At 38.8% G+C, this 9,805-nt stretch overlaps 1 protein-coding gene across 1 annotated transcript in view; it reads right to left on the reverse strand.

The window, feature by feature from the left end:
* The window catches only part of cpn1 (carboxypeptidase N, polypeptide 1), a 27,810-nt gene extending 24,099 nt beyond the window's left edge, over positions 1–3,711 (reverse strand). The window contains exons 1-2 of the mRNA XM_015033918.1: positions 3,509–3,711; positions 3,158–3,405 (exon numbers count right to left, since the gene is read on the reverse strand). Coding sequence (XP_014889404.1) covers positions 3,158–3,392 — 235 coding nt within the window. The 5' untranslated portion in view covers positions 3,393–3,405; positions 3,509–3,711. The remainder of the gene's footprint in view (positions 1–3,157; positions 3,406–3,508) is intronic.
* Positions 3,712–9,805: the final 6,094 nt, after the last annotated feature.

Raw genomic sequence — 9,805 nt, forward strand, 5'->3', positions numbered from 1 at the left:
GTTCACTGCCTTCAGACATCAGTCTGAAGGCAGTGAACCTTTATCAGTTTGGTGGATTTTCTTTTAGACATTTCCATAATTTTATGTGCGATTTCAACTCGTCCTCTGCCGTTTTCTCTCTCTCTCGCACCGCTACTCCGCTGATACAACACGGAGCTCCGCAGGGAAATCCCGTAACGAAAATATTTACTCTAATATCTGCTGTAACATGCACATGTGATACATCGTTGAAAAGCTTATTTTATGCACTTTCTAGTACTTTTTGAATTTTTTGAATGCCTGCCTGACACCAACTCACACACATCTTCATTCACAGTCTTACTTGTAAATCGATTTTTCTTTTCTTGGACGGTTTGATGTTAGCTTGTCCATGTCTCAGTTTTATTCGCTGGGAAAATCAATAAGCAGCTTGAGGCGACTCTGCTGCTCTCTAGTGGCGAGAAGCCGTAATGTTGGCTGGTAACAATTGGAATGCATTATGGGAGATGTAGTTTGTAGTCAATTTGTCCTCAAAACCTATTTTAAGTCAATAATCGGCCTATAAAATGCTGGGGGGCCACATGTGGCCCGCGGGCCTTGAGATTGACACATGTGCTCTAGACAAACATTTCCACTTGTAATGCTCTTATTTAGGACAATAATCACATAAAGAAATGTGATTTGTGTCACTGAGCTGAACATTTCAAATTTGTTGGTAATTATTGATTATTTTGTTGAACAAACATTGGAGAAAATAGTAAAAATATCAAGCTGGTCTGGGGGGGGTTTATCGATACAACGATTAATCAAAATTCTTACCATGAAGAGAAATTTATCACAATAAATGATAAACAATACAATAAATACCTACCTCTAGTCCAACGTGATATTGAAGGACATTTCTGTAAGTTTTTGCATAAATTGTGATTTGAATTAGGTGTAAATTAGGTGATAAATCAACGCTGTAGCTGCACAATCCCTGAGTAAACTAACTGACGACAGGAGGAAAAACTTAAATTCTTCTCAAAAAGGACAATTTCAGCTAAAGCAAAGAAGTGACTGGCTGATTTTGCTACTTCAGAGAAGGTCATCTGGTATTCTCATTGGTATCTTTGAGCAACCAATCCAAACAACCTTGTCGGCTGGACAAATTTCCCTCCTCCCCAGGGTCGCTTCATTAATCACTGCTGAATCGCCGAGAAGCCGGTTCTGGAACTAGAGGACCAAACAGTTCCAGGACTATCAAATATGATTTGATTTGTTTGGAGGGAAGCAGCGCTGATACCTCCAAATTTATTAACGCTTTCCATTAATTGTTCATGACTTCATTTCCTGTTCTTGAGTGAGCTCAGTAACGGCCGGAGCAGCCGATCTTCCTAAAGAGTGAAAGAAATGCTGACCTAGACGAGACCTCGGGTAACTCCCCGTCCTGAAGCAAACAGTTCCTGTTTTTCACCTTGCGACAGAGCAGGCACACATCCTTCAATTCTACTGAAGGAAGCCGCTACGTGTGCAAAAGCAGAAAGGGGAAAAAGAAATAGAAATGCAACCTCAGACGTGGCCAAAATAGCATTCTTTGCAGATGTCAGGCTATTTTTCAAATTCTGGCATAAGTAGATGAGGGAATGGAAAAACAAAAAGAAATCTTGATGACATGGGATATGATTAGTTGGTATTTTACCCAGATAAATATTTGCAATGAAGTTGTGCTTTTTAATTTGCAACAAATAGGCAAAACAAACAGAGGAACTGATTTGGAGCAGAGGGGAGGAGGTGGTGGGGGGGGGGATTAAAAAAGCAAAACATTTTGCAGGAGTAGGCTCAGGGTTAAACCCATGTTGACTCAAAGTGAACCTATTAGTCATCTGCTCAGCTTTGAGTTACACCACAAAATTTGTCAGGGGCTGGATGGCAGAAAAACTGAGATGAAACACAGATGTTGGCTCGGCTCTTTTGTATTTTCTTCTTTTCACTGATGTTTATCAGAGACGCCAGCCTTGGAATCACTCCTCTCTTTTCTTGTCCTCATCTAATCAGAGAGAGAGCTTGTGTTTTTAAAAACCAGAATCCTCACAGACTGCTCCGTCTTCTGCCAGCTATGTCCCAACAGATAAAACTACGAACAGAATGTGCTCTGAAATCTGTTCCACCATAATCAATTTCATTTTCCCAACCTTGTTTGAAGGCAGATTCATTTCAACCAGACATATGAGAGTTAAACGCCCACACCACAAGGGGGCCCCCAAGAGCACCAAGTTACCATGTTGGTTAAACATATAAGATTCAATAATACAAACTACATAGTTTTACACACAAAAAACAACTTCTATATTATTTTAAGGTTGCTACACAATAAATAATGTATACTGATATAAAACTTCTTAACCTGTTTACTGTAAATTTATGATTTATCATCTTATGTTACTTTCAAATAGGTAACATTTTTTTCTGGATGATGAATTGTTGCAAAAGTTAAATGATAATATTGTTGTTTTGAGACAATTTTCAAGTAATGTATTGATAATGGCATAATAATGAGTCTCAAGGATCAATAAAATGTAAGTTTTAATGAACATTTAACACTGGAACTGGGAGACATTTTAAATGTCCGAAATAAATAAACAAAAACAACAAATAAAATGAATTATGAAGTCTCTGTTAACAAACTTGTCCTTCAATAAAAGGGGTAGTTAAGACCAAAGGGCCAAAAGAGAAAAACAATAAATCATGCAAATGGAAATGATTAAGCTCACTTTAATTTAGTTTAAGTGATTAACTGATTTAGCTGCTCCCACATATGTGGTGTTCGTCGCGCCAACGCCTGAATCACAGGCTGACGGTTCCTCTGATTATATATTTCATGTAACTGCCACTGATTTTTAATGACTTATCACTGGAACAAGTTATTTTTCTCATTTATTGGAAACATCGCAAATGCAAAATTGTGCTTTTTAGACAAAGATTTGCGCACATTTGAAATGAAAACGCAGAGCTAATTGTATGGTAAGAGTAACCTGGGAATGAACAACCATTTCAGGTTGGCATGTTCGTATGGGGGGGCACCAAATGAAAACCCGGTTAGGGCCCCAAACAGGTTTGGGCCGGCCCTGATTTCAACACACCATAAAACCTCTTTTTGCTAAATGTGCTTCCAGACAATGAATCAGGTGTTACTCACAAGCTTCGTGGATCCCTGGGTTGTCACTGAACTCCAGCACGTAGAGGTGGCGCCCCTCCACGCTGCGCCCAATGCTGTAGATGCGGGTGATGTAGGGGCAGTCGCTGTGCACCGCAAACAGCACCCGCACCATGTCCTCGTATCGGTGATGCTGAAAGTCGGAGCCCGACGCCGGGAGCCCCGTCAGCCCCAGCAGAAGCACGCAGACCCAGGGAACAGTCCTCCTTTGCAGCATGGTCCCCGACCCCCTCAAAAACACACCACACACACACACAAAGGTGCTTTCCCGAAACTATCCACAACACACAGCTGTCAGATGTGTGTTTTTTACATGCCAAACATTTTCCTTACTGCTCTTTTCTTTTCTTGGTCCTGATCTCCCACTGCCTCCTCCCACATTCAGACCTCGGAGTGAAGAGCAAGCAAGGACAGCCCCCCCTACTCCGTCTTTGTCTCACTCTCCTCCTCCAACAGCTGCTCCTCTTTCACTCTCTTCCCCTTTGGGTTCTTGTCAAGTACATGCTACTTGCTTTATTAGTGCTTTCGAAAGCTTCCCAAAAGCCCCTCCAGGCTCTCTCCCTCTCTCTCTTTGCGCACAGAAATTAGCTCGGTCTGTGTGAAGCGCTCATTTTCTCTGTCTTTAACTCAACTTATATGCTGCTTTCCATGGGAAAGAGGGGTTGTTTCCACGGAGCTGCTTTTCCCAGTCCTCCCAGTCCTCAATCATCCATTCATTAACTCTTAAGTCAACACACAGCCTCTGTGTTTGAGAGGGTGCATGCATGTGTGCCTGCGTTCCTCGGATGAATCTATGGACAAGCTCTTTCGCAACCTTTCGGGTGCTTTTTGCGGCATTGTTTCTTCAAATCAAACAGTAGCCACATAATTGCACAATTTGACGTTTGGAAAATAAATTCCCTTAGTGAAAGTAACTCGATTCTTTAGCGCTATTATCTTAAAATATTTAGTGTTTTTTGGTCATATTAGCTGCGCTTCCATTAAAAGTGTCTGCAAAATTATGTCAACATTCTGCTGATGTCGAAAAAACATAATTTCGCAACAAGAAACGCAATTAAAATCACATGTGAATAAGTTTGTTTATGTCTTAAGTCAATAAAAAAAAAAAAAACAAGCGCGCCATGATCCTCCAACTACTTACTTTCTGCCTTCTTCTTCTTCGTGGTTTGCGCCAGTGGTGGCAACATCCGGTTGTAGATTATTTGACTCCTATGATGCAGTTTTTCAAAAATAAATACATTTATCAAAATACCACAAAATATTAGCACCAAAACTTTTAATCAAAAAACGAGATTTTTTTTATTTAATTGGTGTGTTTCAATTAAATATAGCAAAATTGATTTTAGAAATGTCAAATTGTGCAATTATGTGGTCACTGGAAACGTTTTGCGCACATTTGTAATGGGAATGCAGCTACTGCCTTGCAAAAAGATTGTACGCTATTCATTTTTTTCAAATTTGGTACCTTAGAATCACAATCTGTACTTTATTTGATAGAGCAACACAAAGTAATAACAAATTAAAGGGCTCCGTCTTCTGTTTTGGCAACTTTATTTGCCCCACGCCATGTGTATTTTTAATGGGAATTGTTCTCTCAGAAGCAGCCGGTGTAGCCTTCCTCACTTGGTTGTCACCTTCTTCTCTAGTATGACAGAATAAATCACTCTTCAGAATGTGACTTCTAAGTGGCCCCACAGCCGTGGGAGCCCCTGAAGGTTGCATGCAGTTTCTCATCACACCACTAGGTGGTTCTAAACATATGCATCGATTAAAAATCTCACCACAAACACATGTTACTATTATTATTATTTTGGGCAAAATTCAATCATCTTATCCATATACACATACATACATTTTTCTCTCTGTTATACCGGGCACTGACGCACAGAAAAAAACATTACAGTTTCTTCTCCCAGGCTACAACATTACCACTGACCAACTGACGCTATTTCCGATTCAAATCAGTGACGTAGCACGCAGCTCAGATTCTGTAAAACGCCTGAGGCTGAACAAAAATAAAAACAACTATATTATATAAATGAATACAAAAGGAGTGTTTTATCCATCCATCCATTTCCTGTACACCCTTGTCCCTAGAGGGGTGGGGAGGAGCTGGTGCCTATCTCCAGCTAACGTTTCGGGCAAGAGACGGGGTCACCCTGGACAGGTCGCCAGTCTGTCGCAGGAGTGTTTTATCCATTTATCCAACACAAAGACAGAAATACTGAGCCAAACAAGATGGCTGTTAATGTTAATTCAACACTTTGATGTGTGGTTAAGAAAAAATTAATGTCTTCGCTCACTTTGTCCGCTGCTATTGCTAAAACTAAAGGCATGCTAACGTTCGGCCCTAACGTAATGCGCCAGTTAAGCTAACCGGAAGTTGCATGCGCTGTAAACAACCATCCTCTTCACTGCGAAGAAAGAAGTGCTGAGCCGAACAAGGTGGCTGTTAATGTTAGTTCAGTATTTCAAAGCCTAGCCAACACGGACTGACTGGCTCCCTTCCCTTCTTCCGCTGCTATTGCTAAAACTAAAGGCATGCTAACGTTTGGCCCTAATGCGCCAGTTTTACACTATTAAGTTTCCCGGAAGTTGCCTGCGGTATAAACAACATCCTCCACTGCTAAGAGAGAAGTGCGGAGCCGAACAAGATGGCTGTTAATGTTAATTCAACATTTCGAAGCCTGGCCAACACGGACTGTATGGCTTTGTTCACTTCCTCCACAGATATTACTAAAACTACAGACATGCTAACATGCTAGTTTTACACGATTAAGCTTGCCGGAAGTTGCCTGCGCTGTAACCATCCTCTACTGCAAAGAGATGATCGAAGTCATCGTCCACAGCTTTTCCTGATGATCGCTGATCAACCCGGTTGAAATTCTAGGGAAGGAATCCAAGTCAATGAGAGAAAGGCCAGATGAAACAGGTAAGCAAGATTAAAATACAGCGGAATTGCACAGGAAGGCAATGTCCAAGCTAGTACATTTATGAGGTGAACGAAAAATAAAATAGTTTTGACCATTTCTTTAAAAATATAAAAAAGTTTGATATCAATTAGTATCAGCTTTAGTTGCAGTTACACCTGCAAGCACATCTTTGCAAAAGCTCAAGCTCAATATAATTATTTTTTAAGTTTTCTTTTAGGTTCTCGGTTAGATTCATTTGTAAAATTTAACTGGACCATCCTAACGTGAAAATTATGCTTTGATAGAAACCACAACAGGTAGTTTTTCTGCTTTGCCCAATCCTCAAGACTTTTGCAGCCTCTAGCAGAATCTCAAGTTATATAACTTTGTGTGTAAGCGATGCATAATGTTGACAGATTCTCCAACCTGAGCTGTGGATCTCTGCAGCTCCTCCAGGAATACTGCAAGCCTCTCAACTGCTGTCCTGATTAAAGGCTTTTCTTCTTAAACCTGTCAGTTTTAGTAAACAACTGCATCTTGGTAGTGTTGCAGCTGTTAAAAAAAGAAAACTTTGTGCTTCCAAATATTAAAAACAAGTGGGTTTATGAGAGGGACAAGTCAGAAATTATAGAAAATCTTACTATGGACTTGAAAAAATGTGAACTGTTTTTGTGTAAAATTCAATATCTAACATATGAATGTGACCAAACATTGCAAAATAATAGAATTAAAAGATTAGCAGCGTATAACAATGTTTTCTTTGTTTTTTCTTCTTCTGATGCCTTCACAGAACAGCTGGATTTATACTGAGATTAAATTAGGCTCAGTCTGACATAAGAGGACTGTTTTCATTTTTCTCCTACTCCCCAGTGACTTGTTAGTGGTGATTAAGCTAGTGAAGTCCTTAAAAGTTTATTTGTTCTTGCCGTTTGACAAAACGTGCAGAAACTAATACTTTTACAAAAAGGCCAGATACTTTAATTAAAGTTTAAACAGATATAGCTGGTTGAAACACAGATACAGCCCCTGAAAACACAAACATTCAGAAGGAGCCAAGATGACTAATAACGTTACTGGAAGAAAGAGAAGCCTTTTGCCCAGAGGGTTGTGTAATAGTATGAGGAAATAAAACACATAAAGGGAAAAGAAATCATAAGTGGCGCAAGAGAAGGAGGAGGCTTAAGACATAAAGGAAGGGAATTAATTAAAAGGGATGTAGCAAAAGGAGAAGAAAAGAATGGATGAAGAAATCAGAAAACCTCTCCCTGCTAAACATCCCAATAAAAGTTACTTTAAGCCGGTCCAGATATCCGAATATACTTACTGTAACAGAATAGCTTATCATGGATTAGATCAAAGCTAAATATAGTAAAATACAGGCTCTTAAAAACATATTAATGCTCTTTTAAACCTTTTCCACATTATCTCACGTTACAAACAAGAACCTCAGTGTTTCACTGGGATTTAAAGCGATAGATGTTCAAGTCCAGTTCGTGAAAGTTTAGAGTTTAGTCCAGATTTTCTGCTCCGTTGACCAGAAGTTAAAGACTCCAGATATATGATAGGAAGAGTATGAGAGTGTATATCATCGTCATCAGCAATATATGGAACAAATAAAAATGGAGATCAACCAAGGAAGAAATTGTCTCTGGTTTATTTTGCAAAACGCACTCCATAGTGCGGAGTGCGTTTTGCATCAGGACTGGTACAAGGTACAAGTCTAAACAGTTTGTGTCCAGGATGTGTGTGGTCTGCAGACGTGTTATCTGCCTGTTTCCTGAACTTAAGATAAACTCCAACAATCCTCTCTGCACGCCTGACTTTTTGTTGCAGTTTGACTTTAAGTTTCAAAATGGCCGAATTAAATCCCATTCAAAGCAGGACAAAGCTGTGGAATAATTTAAAACCTGCCTGATGTTTCAGCCAAATTTAAACAACTGGAAGAGACATACCGCAGCAAAACTTCGTTCTACAAAATATAGACTCAAATCCCAGATACTTATTTCAGATTTTTATTTGGAAAGGGAAAAAAAATAATTTTCCTTCATAATTATCCATTAAGTTGTCTTGGTCTATCATAAGAAACCCAATGAAATGCACATAGTTTCATGATTATGAAATGGAAAAATTTAAGAAGCATGACTGTAGTATAAATACAATGAAGTCTAGTGCGGTATCTTTTTTACTACGTCAGACTGATGTTCTAGCTGTTTCTGCTCTGCTCAGTATTTTAAAGCCTGTCCTGGTTAGAGGTTTGCTGTTGCAGCTTTTACAAGCGGTGGCATGAACCTAACAATCTGGTGAAGCTGTTGTGGAAGCCCCGTTTGACGGCGCTAGCGGATGACTGATGGCTCAGAAACTCACAACCAGCCCGCTCTGTATGATTTGTGACTGAGGCTGTGCATAAACGCTGCACCAGGGGTGTCCAAACTGCGGCTCGTGGGCCATTTGTGGTCTGAAACAAATTTGTTTGTTGAACTTTTTAGAGTAAAATTATTGCAGACATAATTTTCTTATATAGAGACTTTTACTGAAACTTTACTAAATATGGTAAAAGTTTTGAAAGAAAGTGACCCAAACCTTGAGTGAAACTAGATGCCTTTTTTTAGTACAGCAAACGTGCAAATTACATTTTGGATCTCCAGTGAATAACACTGTTTATTCAAAAACAAAAAAACTGTCTGTCTGTGTATCTGTCTGTCTCACTGCTTTCCTTCCTTCCTTCTGGTTGCTCTATCTGAGTGTTTCTAATAATAGGAGTGTTTTATTGTTTTGTTGTTATCCTTCATCATCTCTTATTAAATGGAAACTGATTCTGTTGTTGGCTGTAAACGCCTGGAATACTTTACATATCTCTCGTGGCATTCCTTCTTCCACATTTGGATCGCTCTGCTCTGCGGCTTTGTCTCCTGTTGTTTCTGGTAAATAACAGCTTGTCTTGCAGCCAGAAACATTCAGGGTTTTTTTTTTGTTGTTGTTTTTGTTGAGTTTGCACATTCTCCCTGTGCATTCTTGATATTCTGGTCATTGATGTTCATTGTTGTCTTTGTTTCTTCAGTTTTCCTATCTGATCAGTTTATCAGGGTTGCAATTAAACTTTTGACTTCATCTAAAAAGTGTGTAAGGGTTGCTGTTGGAGATATTGCTGCTTTCTTGTTGCACTTAAATGTTTCAGATATACAAGCTGTAATTTTCAAATCATTATTTAATTTATTACAGAGGGGAAAAGGCTGCCCATATCTGAGAAAGACTTGTAAATGATTGTGCCAACCTTTGCAGAAAGAACAACAGTTTATGGATTTGAACTCAAAATTTTATCAACATTTGTCTCATTTATAGTGATAGCAAATAAAATACAATAAAATAATTTAGAAATTAATTTGCGTCATCATGTTTTTAACAAAATTCCACAAACACAAATAAAAGCTAAGTTAGCACAAGGAATACAGTACACAGATAGTCCATTAAATATTATCATATTATATTATGATGTTTTCTTATGAAAACATTATAAAAAAAATATGGAACTCTGCCAGTTTTAAGTTTTTATCCAGACAGAAATGGAGATAATTGTTAATGAAACTGGGCCGAGATGCATCATAGTATAATTTTATTTATTTTTAGAAGATTTTTGCTGAATGTTTCACTAATGATATCCAGATTTTATCTTACATTTTTTTATAGTGTACTTACAGCAGCTTTCCGCTAGAGGGCAGTG

The sequence above is a fragment of the Poecilia latipinna genome, unplaced genomic scaffold (assembly GCF_001443285.1).
Source record: "Poecilia latipinna isolate Pla-1442-1.1 unplaced genomic scaffold, P_latipinna-1.0 Scaffold282, whole genome shotgun sequence".
Taxonomy (NCBI): domain Eukaryota; kingdom Metazoa; phylum Chordata; class Actinopteri; order Cyprinodontiformes; family Poeciliidae; genus Poecilia; species Poecilia latipinna.